The sequence below is a fragment of the Pipistrellus hanaki genome, assembly GCF_964339955.1.
Source record: "Pipistrellus hanaki genome assembly, chromosome: 5".
NCBI lineage: Eukaryota > Metazoa > Chordata > Mammalia > Chiroptera > Vespertilionidae > Pipistrellus > Pipistrellus hanaki.
In genome coordinates this window covers 12,015,956-12,035,803 of record NC_140507.1, presented here as the reverse complement: position 1 = coordinate 12,035,803, position 19,848 = coordinate 12,015,956, and the positions used below count along the sequence as shown (strand labels likewise).

At 42.3% G+C, this 19,848-nt stretch overlaps 1 protein-coding gene across 1 annotated transcript in view; it reads right to left on the bottom strand.

The window, feature by feature from the left end:
- Nucleotides 1-19,848, bottom strand: part of ATP10B (ATPase phospholipid transporting 10B (putative)) — a 173,395-nt gene that overhangs the window by 61,011 nt on the left and 92,536 nt on the right. Inside the window, exon 4 of the mRNA XM_084884102.1 lies at nt 5,443-5,647. Within this exon, the coding sequence (XP_084740228.1) occupies nt 5,443-5,647 (205 nt within the window). The remainder of the gene's footprint in view (nt 1-5,442; nt 5,648-19,848) is intronic.

Below are 19,848 nucleotides of genomic sequence, written 5' to 3'. Positions count from 1 at the left end.
TGACTCCCTACCCCAACTCAAGTCTGTCAGAAAAGTAGTCCTCTGCCTAAATACAAGGTGGGCAAGAGCCGGTCTTACAGTTGCTTGTGTGGAAAGTAATATGATCAGTAATTAATAATAGAAGAATAAAGTTCGTGTTTTACATACACACAACTGTAAACCTACTTTGGCCCACTCCTGTATGTTAGTCAGCACACACTTGCACTGCAGAGGTTCCAAGCTACAATGGCTGTTCCCAATTGAGCAAATGGCTTAAAAACAGTAACCATCGGTGGAATGCAAGCTACTTTAAAAGGGAGATGCAATTAGGACTCTTTAATCTGGGCAATACACAGGTAAGCACAATTAGTACAATCATCAATGAGGCCAGTGCTTTCAAACTTTAATGTGCACATGAATCACATGGGGATCTTGGTAAATTGCAGACTCTGGTTCTGTCTGGGGTAGAGCGTGAGACTCTACGTTTATCACAAATTCTCAAGTGTTGTTGAAGAGGCTTAGTCCGCATCTCACTTGGTGTCACAAATTTTTGGTTGGCACCAGGAAATAATCTGACACATGCTTCCATAAAAATTAGGATCTGGTGATTTGAACGACAGGCAACAATTGGTCCAAAATGGCATCACTCCTGCTAAAGCCCATGATACCAAATCTAGACTTAATCCCCGACCTAATTGCTGTTTCAACCTTTCCCACTAATGTAACCTCAATCAACCCATGTGAAATTTTCTGGTCAACATTGATGAGGTAATCTATTATGTTGGGGTCTCTCCATTAATCTCTCCTCCCCACTAAAGGAAGAGGCAATCAAGCATAATAAAAACCCTCACCACCCCTTTCTCTCCAAAAGATATTCTAGTCTAAAATTAATCCTTTTTTTTTTTTTGTTAATAACTCCCTTGCCAACCCTTCTTCCTATAAAAAGTTTCCACATTTTACGACTCCTCAGAGCGCCATTCTAGTTACTAGATGGGATTCTGCCTGATTTGTGAATCCCTTAATAAAGCCAATTACATCTTCAAATTTACTCAGGAATGTGTTTGATGTGAAATACTAATTGGAAGAATTCATTTCTGATTATTTGGTTTGAGAAGTGCCCAATTTCCCAAAATGAATGGCACGCACTCATTTCCAGATGTTAAATGTCTAGTTCCCATCTTGGAAATCCTCTTAAAGAAGAGGAATTAGGTATCAGAATGTCACCAAAGAGAAAACTGTGCATTTAATCCTCTAATGATGTCCTCTTAGCATAGTAATCCTAATTTTAGATTCATCCCCCTTTGGCCCCTTTAACCAGCAATGAGATATGGGAATAAATATTTCTTGAAAAGTCAATAATTTTGTGAATTCAAAGATGGTTCAACACAATAAAAGTTCCAACTGAAAAAAAAAATTGGCTAAGTTGAGTTGCATTCTGAAAAGAGGATTTTGAAACCAACTCTTTGGCAACCTTGAGAATGGTGTGCCATAGAAGGAAGATTCTTTTGAGAAGCTCTTTTATATTTTAGAATTTAATTTGAATTTCACTCCTTACCTGTTGTGATCATGGGTGTTCCACAGCCCAGCTTAACATTTCCCTCAAATTTGCACAGGAATGCTAAAAATTGTTGTGCTGAAAAATGGTTCTGAGGATAAATAAGTTTGGAAAGCTCAAAGTTAGGGAGTTGAACCAGCCTCTTGATTCCAACTCTTCTGAGAGACTTAAGTATGTTAATGCACATTGGAATGCCCAAGAGGAGTCTATAGGACACAGGCTTCACAATCAGATAACGACCATGAACCTTGCTTCTCAAGAATGATCTCTTGAGCTAAGGGTTTGGCAGATTCCACCTTGAGAAATACTGGCCATAGCGAGCTGAAAAAAAACTTTGCTTTACTGACTTCAGATCAACAGAATATAGTAATCTCTCATCATCTGTAAAATGATGGAAATGGATGTAGGTACATGTATTGGGTGGGAGGTTTCTAGAAGTCTTAGTGGTTAGTAAAAACCCCTTTGGTAAGGTGGCAGTCTCATAGACATTAGGGATTTAGAGGGAAAACATGCTAACAAAAATGATTAATATTTATTATTTAAGATATTAAATTCCCCCCCAAAAACTATATATAGATGTTCAAAATTTTTTCTGAGACAACTGATCAAATTTGCCCTTTCTGTACCTCAGCATTTTCATCTGTAAAATGGGAATAGTAATGTCCACCTCACATGGAGTTTGTAAGGACTAAAAGAGACAATGCATGGAAAAACACCAGTATAGGTGAGAAGCAAAAAGATGGTAGTTTTGTTCTCATTGCTGTTATGATTTTTTTTAAGCATGTAAAGACTACATACTTTATTTTTTTATTTTTATTTTTTAATATATTTTTATTGATTTTTTTACAGAGAGGAAGAGAGAGGGATAAAGAGTTAGAAACATAGATGAGAGAGAATCATCTATCAGCTGCCTCTTGCACACCCCCTACTGAGGAAGTGCCCGCAACTAAGGTACATGACGTTGACTGGAATCGAACCAGAACCTTTCAGTCCGCAGGCTGACGCTCTATCCACTGAGCCAAACTGGTTCCGGCAAGACTACATACTTTAGAAAGACTACACACTAGTAGCTGCCCCATTAGTTCCCTGGAGCTTTTTGAAGTATCTGAGAGGTCCTGCAGTGCACAATTTTTGCAAACTTTTCCTTCTGAATTTATCTGACTTTGCAATATGTATGTTTATTGCAACTCTCATCAATGTCTTTGTTCAATATATTTGAAGAAAAACTATATAATACAGAGTTAAACAGAAGAGAATTCTACCCATTTCCAAAATCTTTTTATACTAAAGACATAAAAGAGAATCAAGGTAACAAAGAGCAGCCAATTCCTCTTCCCCAGGCAGCTAAGTCTAGTTTTATTCCCACTACTTATATGTGGAAAAATTATTGAAAACTAGAGGCCAGGTGCATGAATTCATACATGGGTGGGGTTCCTCAGCCCAGGTGCAATCAGACTGGTTGGGACCAGCCACAGCATGAGGATTGGAGAGTGAGGGTGGGAACACACTGACCACAAGGGGGCAGCTCCTGCATTAAGTGTCTGCCCCCTGGTGGTCAGTGTGTCATCATAGTGACCATTCAGTCTACTGGTTGTAATGGTGATTTAGGCTTTTATATAGTATGTAGATGATAAATGAGTACTTTCAAGTAAGTATCTCTGGGTAATCTTAGGGTAATAAAAGGCCAGGGAGATGAGCTACTGACAACCTTAAGAGCTGAGACAATGGACAAACCTGGCTTTGAATTCTGGTTACGATACTTCCCAGCTCAGTGACCTTGGGCAACTTACTTAACCTTCTATGCCTTGGTCTCATGTGTATAATGGGGACAATATTAGCACCCATCTCATTGTTTTTTTTTTTTGTTTTTTTTTGTTTTTTTTTGTGTGTGTGTGTGTGTGAGGATAAATGAGGTAATCATGCAATGCCCTTAGTAAGGGCTTAATAAAAGCATATTATTATTACCCAGAAATGGAAAAAGATACACTTGAGCAAAGTCAGGGAGGGAGAATCAATAATTAAAACAGAATAGGGAATGCTAAAAACCTTTAAGCTCAAATAAACCTTCCTCCCTTCATAAATGAATTTACATTTTTTTTTCTTTTGTAAATCATTACACCCAGTACCCTGTGAGGATTCAGGGTTAGAGTTTGAGAGATGTTATTAAATTGGCTGGTCTATGGCACTGGAGTGTGAATGACCCTTTCATCTGGCTCTTCACTCTAGTCAAATCCCATACTACCTGACTAATTAATATACAAGAAACAGCTTGGGAGCTGCTGCCAAAGACAGAGAAAAAAACAAAACTGCCTGGTGAAACACAACAACATCGACATAACTTCCCGAGAGAGAGTAAAAAGGACTCCGAGTTGTGATGAGGATGTAGGAGTGAGGAGGCTGACAGGGAGATTTGCAAGCAAATACAAGTTTCACTGTTCCCGAACTTAAACAAAAAGAAATAGAATAGAAATTCTAAGAATACTTTGCATGTAGCTCGAGCAAGGTAGCAGTTTTACACCCTCACATATTCGCGCACACACACACACGTGTATGTGTGTGTGTGTGTGTGTGTGTGTGTGTGTGTATACACATGCATGTGTGCAAGGATCATGGTGGGTCCACTCCCAGTGTAGTGACTGCAGCAAGATAGCAGCAGTAGACCATTTACTGTGAGTCTACTTTGAATCAAACCCTGTATTTTCTTCTTTACTTTTCTTATCTCATAGGAATCTTATAGCCAAACTATGGGACAGCTGTCATTCCCATTGCCAGGATGAGAGAACAGGCTTCTGAGGACGGGATTACTCATAGGAAAGGGATTTGATGAAAACTATTCATTCAGAACTTTGAGAGGCAGAGTGAACGATGATGGATGGCCTCTTCTCGAGAAGCTTCGCTAGAGATAACTGATTGCATGGGCATCTCTGAGGAGGGAAGCACCTGCCCTCTTTATCCTAAATCTTCTGCCTTATCCACTTTCTCCCCAGCCACAGACTGGCAGAATTTTATTCTTTTCCATGAGCAGAGAAAGGTACCAGATTGGAAATCAACTCTTTCAAGGGGAATTTTAGTTGAAAATTAGAATATCACACTCAGTTTCAATCAGCCACAACATTTATTGCCTATGAACATCATTGACATTTATTGCCAACTACTTACTGGCCTCTAACTATGTGCCTTTATCTTCATGTTAAATAATTCATGTATATATCATTTAGTCTTTAGAATTCTCCTGTGGGGAGGGTACTACTTTTTTACCCATTTTTCAGATGAGGGAATGAAGGTGTGAGAGCAATAACTTGCCTAAGGTGAGACAGCTAATAAATGGCGAGGTTGGGCTTAGAGATGAGTTCTGGGCATTTGACCACCAAACGATAAAGACTTTGCCATGATGTCCAAAGTACCATATATGCAAGTGTGGGGATTAAACAAAAGTGTCAATGATTGCTCCCTGTCTTCAAAGAGGTTTCAGGGCTATTGAGAAGGCAAAATACCCACAAATGGAAACAGTAATGCCTCACTGCAGTTCATCTTGGAGTTAAAGGGATATGAGAGAAGATTCATGAAGGGAGAGATTGCTGGAGCTGAGCTTGGCAGGACGAGCAGGGATAGATAAACACAGCAAAGCAGGTTGGTCTCAGGGTAACTTAACAGATAGTAGACTCCTGGGGTTAGAGCAGAGAGCAGAGTGTCATCAGATGAACCAAGTGGGTCCCCATTTAGGAATTCTGAGGCCTTCAGCAAGTTATTTAATATTCTTATGCTTCAGTTTCCTCATCTGTGATAAGGGGAAAGTACCTATTTCAGAGGGACAAGGAGGCAGTCACTATTTTCCCCTCTACCCACCTGATTACGTTTAACTTTCCAGTAGTTGCCGTTGCCTGCAAAGATGTTAGGAAGAGCCCTACCTGCTGCACGAAGCCCTTCACCACACGCCTTTGCTTGAGGTTTGTCTCTCCGTCCAAGTTGGCGGTTTCCAGATGGCAGATCCCACTGGGGTCCGAAGAAAAGAGGAGGAGAATGTCGGCTGGGATGATCTCGTTACATCGCATCTGGATGAAGTCTCCCACACGCACATCCCTCCAGCGCTTCTGCACGTAGCTCTGCTCCTTCCTTGGGTGGGAGAAACACGAGGGTCAGCCTGAGTCCCAAGCTTCTCCAGAAACTTGATGAGTGAATGGAGGAAGGTCCTCCTTACACCAAAATATCTCCCAGGCAGCCTGTCACAAGACAGCTCTGAATTTGACCTTGCCCCTAGTGACTACCACCAGAATCTCTCTAGAAAAGCTAAGCATGATCTCTCAAATTTCACCATACAAGATCCATTCTTATACTCATTTAGAGCTTTCATGGACTGTTGGCTGTTGACTGGGGACTGTGCCCAGCTTTTGCTCCCTGCCAAGGGAAGGAGAAGATAACACGGTCATATGAGCATATACTTTGAATATACATCTTTTCCCCAGAATAACCAGTTATCACCATATAAAGCAGGGTTGCAAGGAACTGGGGTGTAGGAAAGACCATTTTTGAATACAGGAAAGGTGAAGATATAGGCCCGTGTATGGGAAGATCTGAGTGGTTCTGAAATAGAGAACTCTGGGTCACCAGGGAATTAGGAAGATGGCATCAGGAACTTTGACTGGATAGAACTCATGTGACAATAGAATCAGAGGACTACAGAAATCTAAGGATATTATATACTTCCTTTCCCATCCAATTTATCAAGCTCAGATAATAGCAGTGGTAGCAATAATGGCAAATTTAGCATTTCTACAGTGGCAAGTACTGGTGTTAATGCTTCACTTACTTGCATAATAATCCAGTGAAGTAGATACTATTATATCCATTGCACAAATGAGGAAATTGAGGGTCCAAGAAAAATTTCCCCAGGTCTTACCAAGACAGAGCTGGAACCTGAGCCTGGGTCCAACTTGACACCAAATCCCAGAGTTTTACTGCTTGGACAAGCCCATCTCTTCAAACACATGCCTCCATCTCCTCTCAGGAGGAAGGGCAGCCTCAGTTGGTCCACCGCCAGCAAAAGGACTTGCTATCCCCCAAGACAATGCACTCCACTTCAATGAGCTCTCATTTTGCAGTCTTCCTCCATCTTCTACCATTTTAAAAATAACTTAAGGTGCTCATCATGTGTCCCATGAAGTCTTTTGGACATGTCTGGTTGAATTTAACTTCCCAAGGGCTCTCAATTTTTCTTTCAAGATCTGTCCTGCAGGTATGGGCTCTTTGGTCTCAGGTTGCATTTAGAAAGTCCCTCTTTAAATGTGGGAGTTGGAAACAAACCACTAATCCACAAGATCTTTTTAACTGAGCTCAGCTGCCCTGGAGAGGCAGGTTCTCATTTGCTGTTTTTCTCTCTTGGCACTGAGCCCCTCGGGACATGTTATTGCTCCTGTTTCTACTGGAATCTGGGCTGCCCTGGGCAGGACAAGTCCACTCTTCCAGAGAAAGAGGCATGACTGGAATTTCCCTTTTGACTTCACAAACATCCTGAGGAGGATAAGGGGTTTGACGTCTACCCCCCTTCTTCGGGGGCCCTCTGGAGAACCCCAGGCAAGCCTTCATAGGACCCTATTTTCCTTGTCCTAAAAGACCCTCCCAGAGACTCTCTCAGTCCCCTGATGTGAATATGCTTCCCTTTGGAAGTCCAAGGGGAGCTCTCATTAGAGTCTGGAAAGCAATTGGGGCCTTCAGAACTGGAGAGCAAGCAGCCTTGCAACTTTCAAGTCCCTTAAGAGTTCTGGGGAAGTATTCATATGCTTAAGTCCACCCACCGACTTTGAGACCACTTCTGAAGAGTGAGAGCAATGCACTTATAGCATTTCACTAAAAATTCTTTTTTCTAAAAAAATTTCTTTATCGATTAAGGTGTTACATATGTGTCCTTAGTCTAGGAGGCTAATGGGGAAATTAGAATAAAAATTCTTTTTAGGGAAAAGCACATCACAGGGTTTTAATCACTTTTAGTCAATCAGCTTCTTTTATGCTTCCTCTCTTCCCCACATCATGTTTCCCTCCTGCCATGAAGAATGGAGACAGTCACCTTAGATGTTTCTCAATGTCATTTCGGAAATACATGTATCTGTTTATTGATGTATTTAGGGTGGATACTCTCCCATTGGGAGTTTCAGTGTTGCTGTCAAATAATCCATTTAGGGAAGGATTCAGGGAAATATTGGTATCTCTTCATATCAGTTCTGGGAGCACCTGTTAAATGTTCAAATATAAGGCTGCTTAAAGGAACTGGAATGGGTTCATAGGTAATGGAGTGATGGCTTTCTCTATTTCCCCCCTAACCCCCTTTTGAAAGCATGCTTTAAGAAAGAAGGCTTAAATATTAACAGCAAAATTTCTCCAAGAAACAAAGACTTATCATTCGATTTTCTACCTTCTTCTCCACCTCCCGTCTTCACTATCTGTGTCCTATGGGATGAAGCCTTTGGAGATGCTGGGGTAACCGTTGATTGCTACAATCTCAGCATTCCACCTGGCATTTGAGGTAGGATTTAAGGAAAACACTTTGACTCTGAGCTATCTCCTGATTGCCACAGCTTTCAGAGCACACTGATGCAGGTTTGCAAATGCTAGTTGGGAGTGCTGCATACATAGACTTATCAAAGGGAAGTCCAACACACCTCTACCAATTAACACTGGCTCTTATGCTTCTCCTTTCTTATAAAGGACTGGCTGCTTATTATGGGATGTGGGTTATGAAGGTGATGGAAGATGGAAGGTTATGGAGATGAGACTGTGGTTTACATTTTTTAAAATGAAGAGTCACTTCTGAGAGTTGGGCTGTAGTGTTGTTTTGTCAGTTGCCACCATGATGACAGGTATCGCACGTCCCTGGAGCCACCCAAGAAGCTGTAAGTCAGACCAGTCTCTGTCTTCTTTCCATTATTCCTTGGATCCCAGGGAGGTTCACTGCAACACTGGTAACAATCACCTCTGTCCTTTCTTTAGACATATGTCTCTCTCCTTTACGAGGCATGTGGTGGTGAAGAAACTTTCTCATTGTAGGCTTCCCTCTCCAAGCTGGGATGCCCATCTCCCAGCTGTGCTTCTCCAACAGAGGCATGCATACCTCCAGGCACACAGCCAGTCATGCATGTCTAGGAGCCATGAAGGTATGAAATCAATATGATTTTTGGGGTGTTATTCTTAAAAACGAATTTTTTTTTTGGTAGGGGATATGGTTTAGTAATTTAGCTGTCTCATAATTTAAAGAATTATGCTTATATGAACTCAAATACTATGAAGTCAGAGGAATTTTAGGGATAAAAAAGGGTGACATGAAGGACACTGCCTTCTTGCACCGGGCCACTCTGTGTTGTTCTGATCCTCTGGGTCCACTTTGTATTTTCAACTGTCAGGAGCATGAACGTGGAAAAGGCAAAGATGCACAGCCCGTGAGGCTCCAGCCAGAGGAGCTGATGACTGGCCGAGTCCAGCTGAGGCGGAAAAGCGTGCTCCTGCATTGAGTGACAGCCAGATGCAGGCTGGCAGCCACCTGAGAAAGTCATTCCCTGGCTAAGCCAGCCTATTTGGAACAGCTGACCCAGGTGGACAGGCCCACCCCACCGCATCCCCCTCCGCTCAGTGAATCTGCACCTGGGAACTGACTGCTATTTTAATTTCATGGAATGTTCACTGATGTTTAAAAATGAGACAAATCAACAATGTGGCTTGGGACAAAAGACTCCATCTGGCAGATTCTGCCTCCAGGAGAAATTAAGTGGCGTCATGTTAAATGGCTTTCTGAGAGGAGACAGGGCTTATTAAGAGGTAAATAAACAGCAAGAGAGATTTGTAACCAACCGGATGTCATGGGGAAGCAGATAAAAGGTAGATGCTTAAGGTTTCATTTCTCAAATACGTGGGTTTTAGAAAAAAGGGTTTCAAGGAACTGGAGTTGAGGGAATTTATCAGGAGGATTACTTGTCTGTGGGACTTTTAATTTCACACAGGATGATGCACTGACCTGGGCTATCCTCCAGGAAGCTTGAATGTCAAGCTCAGAATGGTCAGTGCTGCTACCCAAGGTAAAAGGAAATGTCAGAGAGAATGAGTGCAGGGTAGGGATTAAGAGCGGGCCTGAATCCCAGTTTTACCACCTATGCCCTGTGTGATCTTGGGCAAGTTACTTAACCGTTTGGTGCCTCTTTTTTTTTTTTTTTTTTTTCTTTTTCTTCAATTGAAGGTAACATATGCACTTGCCTCAGAAGGATGGGGGATGTGACACAGATAAAGTACTGAGCTCAGGGTTTTGTACTTAGTGCTCAAAAAATACAAGCTTCTGTTATGATGATAAGGAGGACAAATGGCTGTTAGTGTCCTGGCAAAGGCTAAGCACTATGAAGCCAGCCCCAGTGTGTTCTTCATGCTGTAGAGACAGCCATTTTATGCCTGTGATTACATTTTATGGCTTGGGCCCAAGCACACAATGTACAAACACAAGGGACTCTAAAATCCAAACCTTTTCTCTAAGCCAGAAAACAGGGACCCAAACTCAGCAGATCGAAGACTTAAGATGCTGGCTACTGAGGCAATCTCCCAGAAAAGGAGACCCTTAAAACCAGGGCTACCACTCTAGCCCATTTGGCTCGGTGGATAGAGTGTCGGCCTGCAGACTGCAGGGTCCCAGGTGTGATTCTGATCAAGGGCATGTGTACCTTGGTTGTGGGCACATCCCCAGTAGGGGGTGTGCAGGAGGCAGCTGATTGATGTTTCTCTCTCATTGATATTTCTAACTTTATCTCCCTCCCTTCCTTTCTGTTAAAAAAATCAATAAAAACCAACCAACCAACCAACCAACCAACCAACCAACCTAGGGCTGCTTAGCAAAGTCCTTTTGTGGTCCCTGACACACTGATTCTAAAGTTTCTATGGAGAAGCAAAGAACCCAGGATAGTCAACACACTATTGAAGGAGAAGAACAAAGTTGGAGGACTGATTTCAAGACTTACTATAAAGCTAGAGCAATCAAGACAGGGTGGTATTAACAAAAGAATAAACAATGGCACAGATGAGAGAGCCAAGAAGCAAACATACATAAATACAGTCAGCTGCTCCGATTGCTTCCTATGTCTTCTATTTTCAACCATGTAAGAAGCTTGCTGAGAGCGGGGATGACCTGGATCTTGTAGCTATCTACTGACATGGGATCTGGGTGGTGTTCAGTACACATTAAGTATTGATTCCTTGTAAATTTGTCTTGAACATGAGGCACCAGAAGGGAAGCTTTGCTAACCTTTAGCCATTTTAACATCCAATATAGCTATTCTTGTTATGGACTCACCAGTGGAGACTTCCAATAATGATAATATATTATAATAGAATATACTATAGTAATATTATATATAATGTATAATATATCACATGTAAATCTAATATAATAAATATAACAAGCTTATATCTATTGGGTGCCTGTAATGAACCCAGCACTTAATCTATATTACCACTTAGCTATCTAAAAATGAAACAACTTTTGTTACTACCATTATCAGTATTTCATAGATGAGAAACTAAAGCCCCAGTAGGTTATCTTGTAAGGTCAATGTTATCTTTATAGATGTGTCTATCAGGACATATGAGTGACAGCTGTAAGATCTTCATTGCTTGTTGTGTTCTCCTGGTTCTGTTTGGGAGGGAGGTGCAAAGCAGATGAGGCCTCAGAAGGTGGTGTCACAGGCACCAAGGAGGCTGGCCTGAGGACAGAAGCCTCACCTTTCCATATAGTGAGCTCCTTAGTGGCAACCAGAGGCCATAAATCCTCATCTGCTTTAGTACTCATCATGCTGACACAGTGCAGGGCTTTGGTGATGCCAGAGTTCTTGCTTTATGACTCTTCCACCCATTGAGTTTCAGGGAAGACCTCATGCAGCCTATCCTGAAAGGACAAGCTGAATTGGTTCAAACAGTGTAGAGTCTTCTGTGAGCACAGGGCCCGGCAGTGGGAGGAGGGTGGGTACTTGCAAGATTAACGCTTCCCAAGAGGAGCCTAGTTTGCAGCTGACCTGTGGGATGGATGCAATGGTCTGCTGGTCCACAAACTCCAGCCAGCGGTGCTTTTCATCGCCATGCTTCAGATGACTGATGTCGCTTTGTTGTCCGCATTTTTCAGATTCTTTCCCCAGGGGCACTTTGCTGTATTACAGCTTGCAGTACAGTTCTTTGGCAAAGAGTTTGTCTTTTCTTCTCTGGTTCTAAGCTCCAGCCAATGGTCTTTCTTTCTTACTCCCCTAGCATCAAGCTCATGATGACTGTTGGCTATCAAGGTTATAGAATCCTCCTTAGCAATATTTTAGCTAACATTTTCTGAGCGCTACTGAATGCCAGGTACTATGCTAAGCATTTTACATACATTGTCTCATTTAATACCTGTAGCGACCCAAGATGTAATTATAAGGGGGAAATGGATTTGTGATTGTATTTAAATGTTAGAATAGCCCTGGAAAAACCCAAATTCTGCCCTGTCCATCATCTCATCTCTTTGGGTTCCCCAGAGAGCTGTTATTTGGAAGAAATAATAGCAGCATGGGTCCAAACAGCTGCTTTATTAATAGCTGCCCAAGAGAGATATTCTAATACATACTTTATGTTAGACATTGGCTTAAATAAAGTGGCTTAGGTTCCGGGCTAAATGAGACCAATTACATCCCTTGCCTCAATCTAAATCTTGGTATGAGTATACTCAGGTGTGGTGTGGTGTGGTGTGGTGTGGAAGGGGCAGTAGGCAAGTGGGGAAGACAGGCCACAGAGGGATTTCCTGAATTCAGATTTCAAATTCTGCTCATAGAATAGATGAGAAATGAGAGAACAGAGCACAGGACTTTGCTTTTAAAACAATGTAACCCTGCCCACTGGAAAATGTGGCTTTGTGAGTATATTTGATTTTTTATTAATAAAATAAGCAATTCCTCCATTGTGTGTGGCGGGAATGTAGCAAGAAAAATGAAGGTTCAGGCTGGGCCTGCCCTTGATAAAACTAGAGTTGAAGTGCCTGGAATAATAATAAAAAAAGAATTACTTAGTGCTACTACTTATGCTGCAGGCACTCAGTTAAATGGTTTATAAGGACTATCTCATTCAATCCATAGATAGGTGCTAGTATTGTCTTCATTTTGCAGATATTGAGATGGAGACTCAAGTGATCAGGCAATTACATATATCCACACATCTAGTTCTGAGATGACAATCCTGGGTCTGATATCAAAGTTCTTAATGCCAAGCGTCCAGTAAGATGTCCCATTTTAAATGTCACTGTTTGGACATTTAAGAGTCTGCTTTACCTGCCGCACTTTCCCATTGCATTGTACACCTTGTTTATGCGTGACTCTCAAGGCCTCTTGCATGTCACCTGTACATCTTTTCACAAAGATACCGTAGAGAGAGTATGATTCCCATTTAAAGACAAGACAAATGAGGCCCCAACTGCTTCAGCAGCCTCATCCAGGCCATGCGGTTAATGAGTGACAGACCCAGGGGCAGGACCTCTGCTTCCTCATTCCCAGGCTTCCCAATGGGGGCCCTGGCACAGGAAATCAGGCCCGTTCTCCTGCAGCATCTGCAGTGATTTCTGGTACAGCAGCCACCGCACTTACAGAAAAGACAATCTCCAAGTCTTGATCAAGTGTCAGGATTTAAGGAATTTTCATAGGAGTCATTCCTCTCCTCCATTTCTGACATTTCTCGATTCTGGTCCTTTTGATAGCAGGCTAGGCCACACACACAGCCTTTAGTTTACACGTGAACAGATGGTGACCCGAAAGGTGTGCCCTTTGCCTGGCTAAGTGCTGCTCATCCTTCAATCCCTCCTGAAATGTCACCTCTTCAGGGAAGGCTTCCCTTGGCCTGGATGTTTGTCACATGCAGATGAATCACCATATCCCCTGCAATTGGTGGCCCTTGGTACATAGACTACCAATGTACATGGTGCCTCCTGACCCCCGGACCACTGAGAGCCCCTTGAGGGCACCCAGGGCCCACAGTGGTGCATATACACTCAGTCCTGAATTAATATTTGCTAAAAAGAGGAATAAAGGGAGCACCTGGCCCCTTAAGCACTTTTGCTACATTATAATACACAAAATATAGGAACCGGCCTGCATTCTCCTGATTCCCACTCTTGCTACCTTACTGCATGTGTTCTAAATGCAAATAAAAAAATTCACTAAACTATACAAAAAAGAATCTCTTGTTGGGTAAAGTTTCTAGATTCATTAAACCGAGCCCTGGGAGAAACAAAGCTAATCCAATTCCAAAGCTCATCTCTCCTTTAAGTCATTCCACGAATCTGATTAATGGGTCACCTTCAGACCGCAAGCACAGCAGCTATATTAAAAGAAAATGCTCTAACAGGATTGTGAGTTTGTTAACAAGGCTGCTGGTGTTTGCGAGAAGAGTCCCTCACAGACTAAACATGTGTAGGCTGGATGATGCATGGGGTTAGGTTGAGCAAAAGTCGAAGGGCCCTAGAATTCAATTGCACAAAAATGAAAATAGCTCCCCGCAAACAGACATCCATATCTTAAATGTGTGACCCTGAGACAAAAGGAATAGAGCTAGTGCTTGAGATATAAACTTTTCTGTTGCTTCTCAGAAAGAAAAAATTATCCTCTTTGATCTTGTTTTCTTTGCCTGACATCCTGTATGTATCATACATACTTGACAAAATGAAGTGCCATTAAGCATCTGTCAGTTAATATAATAACTAACACTATCTGCATTTCCTATTCTGGGGTCTCTCACAGAATGGAACTACTTAAGAGTTGGAAGAACTTTAGGGATATGCAGTCCATAATGTCCCAAAATGTATATGTTCCAGTCTGTTAATATGTGGAAGGCAATTTATAAAGAGTCTAGGCTTGAAAGAATTTTAAGGTGATGAGAGCAATTTTAAGGACATGGAGGTGGCCTCTCTATATCTGTTCCCCCTTCTCAGACACTATCTTATTCCCCACCTCCCTCATTTTGGTTTTCCATCTTCTCTGGGTAGCTCAAATGTTTTCAGGGAAGCAGACTGCATATTGACTCGGTGGCTCAGATATAACCTAATTAGCATAATCCCATCTCCTGCTCACAGGGATGGGTTCAGGGATGGGCATGTGACCCACTGTGGTCTCTGACCTGTGAGGAGGGACTCAATTTCCCAAGAATATTTTCAGAGTCCCCTTCTTTTTCCCTTTGTGAATTATCCTTTGTAGATGTGAAGGCTGGAGTTGCTGCAGCCATCTTATTGCCATGAGGGAAGTTTGCCTAAGAATAAAGATGATACAGGGGGACTCAATGAAAAGGACTGCTAAATGCAGGATCTAGACTGCAGACTGAACTGTGCCTGATCACCTGCCCACCTCAGACTATTCGTAGTCACTTAAGTCAACAGGTATCTTTGTCATTTAAACTTGTTTGAGCTGAGCTTTCTGCTGCTTGCAGCAGAAAACATTTCAATGGACACAACTGAGTCAAACAAAGTTGGTTAGGTTACTTAAGGATGGCCCATCAGAAACTTTAATATGTTAATAAACATTGTTGTACCATTTCCCACATTTATTTTATGAAATAAGACCTAAGAGATTTAAATGACTTTTCTAAGTTATTACCATTGACTCTTCAGCAACTCAAGTTTGAACTGTGTGGATTTCTGTTTAGTTCAAAATGACACTGTTCAAGAGTTGACTGTATTGGTAGGTAGTCACAGATTTGGGTCTAGAGGATAGGCTTCCTGGCTCCTAGGCCTGCATTCTCCCTTGTAGATCATACCTCCTTTCTACCCAAAGAGGTTAAGAGGTTCCCTCATTGAAGATAAATCTCAAAAGAAGAAGCTAATTATTCTTTTGCAGAGACTTCAGATTCCAACATAAAAACTTTATGTAAAATAAAATAGGTCTGAAGTATTTGAAAAAAATCAATCAGTTACAATGTAAAACTCAGGTTATCTCAAATAAAATTATTAATTCTAGCTTCCCCAATGAAACTCAGGCAATCCAGCAACATCAGGCTTATACAGGGTAGGGCAAAAGTAGGCTTATAGTGGTCCATATGGAAAATAACACAATAATTAAGAATTAATAATACAAGATAAACTCTGTGTTCTGTATTCTCACAACTGTAAACCTACTTTTGCTCCACTCTGTATTTCCACATAGTAACCAGCTAGAGCTGAGTGGCCATCTTTTCCTCCTGAGATGAATGTGTGGGCACCTCTTGTTTGCCACAGTCCCTGCCACTTTCAATTGTACCCTAACGCTGATGCTAAGTGTCAGTTGTCATTTATAACTACACAAAAAATATTGCTTTCCTCCTTGTACCCAATGTATTTCATTCAATTACCTTCCTGGCCCACTAATCAATTATTTTGCTATCCTGGAAAAAGTAATAAATATTAAAAAAATATTTCCAAGGTTCAGTAAGCTTGCAACAACTACATTACAACATTGAGACACACAATAACTCTCTTTTCTTCCCTTACTGACCAAGACCATGTCCTTTTCCAAACAACTAAGTGAGTCAATGATGAACAAGTTTCTTTACTGTGCATCTTTTCTTAGTCCTTCATGGGCCAGGGGGTTAGGAGGGCCAGCATACTATATTATTTTTGGGAGGGGGGCATGAAAGTCTTTTTTTTCAGAGACCATGTCTTTGTCCCTATTATTAACTAAATATACCTTGGGAAATACAATAACCATCAACGTCCCTCCTTGTCAGTGAGCCATGGACTAATGTCCCTTTTTGCTGGGATTATTCTCTGCTATTCCCTAGAAGTTGTTTTGAGAACAGAGCTATAGGAGCCTGGTCTCCATCAGGCTGGAGCACCCAGCACAGGCCAGTCTGTGGTCTGATCTACACTGACATTATCCCAAACAACAGCTCCATTATTCTGGGATGCTTAGGACTGAGGATTTCTGGCAGAGCTGGGAGAACAGAACCAGCCTAATTGAGGTCCACAGGCATCCCTCCCCAAGAAGCCAGCTTCCTGGCTCCCTATCTTCTCTGAAAACAACAACAAAGGGGAAAGGTGGAAAACAAAGCGATGGGGTGGATTGGTGACAGGTGAAACCTGAGCTTTCTTCGAAGTCAGCCTCTTCACAGAAAGGCATTGGACCCCAGTAGTCATCTTTCTTTCTTTCCAATTCCTATTCACAGGCGAGGAATGACTAAATCTCAACTCTAGGTTGTGCCAACAACATTCAAAGCAATTGGGTCTAGCTGAGAAAACAACAAAAACCCAAACCAAAAGCCTTGAGATTAATATTTCTTTTAGACATAGGTACGGCTGGAAGCTCATCTGAAGCTGAGGGAGAAAGTGGAACTTCTCTTGGGGGTGTCCTGGGGATGAATGAGTCACCTATGTTACATGTCTTCTTAGAAGTTTCCCTGGTGACAACTTTCCAAGTGAGGTTGGGCTCAGAGACCCTCCCATCAGCAGGTCCAAGTCGAGGAAGAGGACCCCTCCTTAGAAGGAAGCAGACTTTACATACACATATGGCTGCCACGCCCACCATGAAGCAAGAATAGTCAGAGTGACTGTGGAACTTCTGCTGAGTTGAGGTTGATAAAGCCAGAGGAAAAGCGTCAGACAGATAGTGCTCCTTGAGCGAGACAGGTGCCTTATTTGCCAACAAGTCAAGTCCTCACCTGCCGGTGAGTCAATCACCTAAGGCGTCTACCTGCTAGCCCAGCATGCACTCGGTCCGGCAGCCTCTGCAAGCCCAGGCTCAGCTGCCTTGCTTCTTCCAGGCTACGTTACAAAGTTGAGTCACACAATACCTCTATTTTCTTCCCCCTACTGACCAAGATCACGTCCTTTTCCAAACAACCAAGTTTGGTCAATTGCTCGATAGAACCTCTATAAAACGACATGCATAAAATAACAATGTGGCAAGACAGGTGGTGTGCAGTTTTTGCTTTGGTTGGGGCAACATCCGAGAGAAAGCTTAAGGACAGGCTTAATGATGGAGCTAATACGAGTGTTACATTCCAAAAATAAAGCACTCACAGCTTACGTAATGAGCATTTATTGTATGTCCGGCATAGTGCTAAGCACTTCCTAAGGATTATCCTGTGTAATTATTGGGACCACCCCGGAAGTGTTTTGATTCTATGAATGCAGAAATGAGGCTCAGAGAGATTAGGTCAAGTGCCTAAGGTCACATAGTTCCCTAGCGGTAGAGACAGCATTCAACTCAGGCAGTGTGTCTCTGATGCTGCTTCTCCTAATACAACACTCAACTGCTCTCCAAACAGCCATGCCTCTTGCCCCAAAAGGGCTCTGAACTCTAATGTGCTCATGGCCACCCAGGACTAAGAATACACGAGAACTGATGCAAAATTCTTAGAGACTGAACATATTTGATACAGCAAAGTAAATGTCATATAATAAAGGCCAAATTTTAATAAACAACTGAACAACTGAGTCGAGCCTCTATTTTAATTTTTGCTTCCTGGTTTTTTTTGTTTTGTTTTTGTTTTTGTTTTAGACCATAATCTTCACTGTGAAGAACTGAGCAGCTTCACTGAGATAAAATGATGTTAGCTCCCTACTCCACCCCTTCTCTAAAAGTAGCCATAGGGGCAGCAGCCACAGACAGAACAGTGCTGGGCCCATGAGACATCCCCCAAGGAGTTTTGCTTCCCAAGGATTTTTTTTTTAAGGTAGAACCTAGCATTTTATTTAGATCTTCATTAACTGTTGGAATTGAGAACCAGACATACGTAATAAACCTCCAAAAATAGATCCCGAAAGGCACTTTCTGCTTAGGGCAAGCAGTCATGGAATAAGCATGTAAACAAGCTGGCTTCTCTGTACCACACCAGCCAAGTCAGCTTTCTCCATGGCCAGCTGCACCAGCTCTGCCCTCCCTTGTTAACACCAGCCAGAACCCCTGTAGGTCTAACCCAAGGTTTTTCTGTAGGACACCTTGGCCTACCTGGGAATGCTGGAAACATATTAAAGGAATCATGGTGTTGAGGAAAAAAAAAATCTTTTAAAAGCTGCCATCTGGGGTGATGGCTTCTCTGTACTTACGCCATACCCCAGAATACAATAAATAAGCAATTAGAAAATGTTCAAGTATGAAGGGATTTTCCTCCTCCCCGCCAAAAGCACTGCTCTCTGAAGGAAGCTGGTTTCTCTGTAGCTACACCAGCTGTTCAGAAAGCTCATTGGACCTGGTTTTGAAAGCAAAACAAAGTTAAAACCTTGGGAGGAATTATTGTGCAGTGTGGAGTACTTAGTTTTTCTTAGAAAGAAAAAAAAAGTTATCTGGTACCAAAGTGTGCAACCTACAGACCCTCAGGTACTGCCCTATGATAGCACAAGGGTGCCAAGTGCCTGTTTTTCTAGAGCTAGGAGTTGGTGGTTCCCCAAGGATTTTTGCTTTACCTGCTATAGATGAGGCATTCTCCGTTGTTGATCACTTTATCGGATTTGTATCTCCGGAAGTCTTCCCAAGCATCCTTGACGGCAGTGACCCCCAGGATGATACAGATGGGTATCAGGTTCACTTCAGGCTGGAAAGCATTGACCACGGGGACGAAATTCAGAACAGCAATGCCCACGAAGTAGATATTGGCAAACCGGTGCAGCTGCTCAAAGATGTTCTTGGGCACGAAGGACAGCACAGTGTACTTGCTGGTCTTAATTTGATTCCCACAGTAATGTCTGTTGGGGTTCTCTTTGTGGGCACATCCTTCGAAGGGCAGGTTGGAGACCACCACTCGTTTCTTGTCTTCTTTCCTTTTCCGCCTTCCCTTCCCTTCCTTTCTCATCTCTGCTCAATGCTGTCTCTTTGATTTTCATAGGATGGCATGCGAGTTCCACAGGAAGGAGGTTTCCCCCTGATCAGTTTCATTGTTCAGCAACCAGCCAGTCACGTCCCTGACATCTTTCACCTCCCTTCTCTGCTGAAAATTTCTCTCTTCTTTTACAAGGCATATTAAAAACAAGAAGCTGGTCCACAAACACCCGGGGAGAGATCTGACAAGGAAAGAGCTTGCAAAGAGCAGGTGTCCAGGCCACTTCCTCCTACTTGTCTGACTCCACCTGTTGGAATGTAGACGTCACCCACAGGTATCTTTCATTTCCAGCCCGGGCAGTCAAGAACAGGTGTGCCTACTCTGGGTCCTAAAACCGATCTGGTTAAGTTCTATAGGCAAGGATTTTTAACCAAGAAGCTCAGATGCTTGAAAAGTGGTATTCATTTTCTTGCTTGGGAGAAATTGCCTGTCACCCTCTAAGATCTGCTCCTCAATTTGGTCTTCTGAGATGATCCAATCAATACTAGAGTTTGATTTTT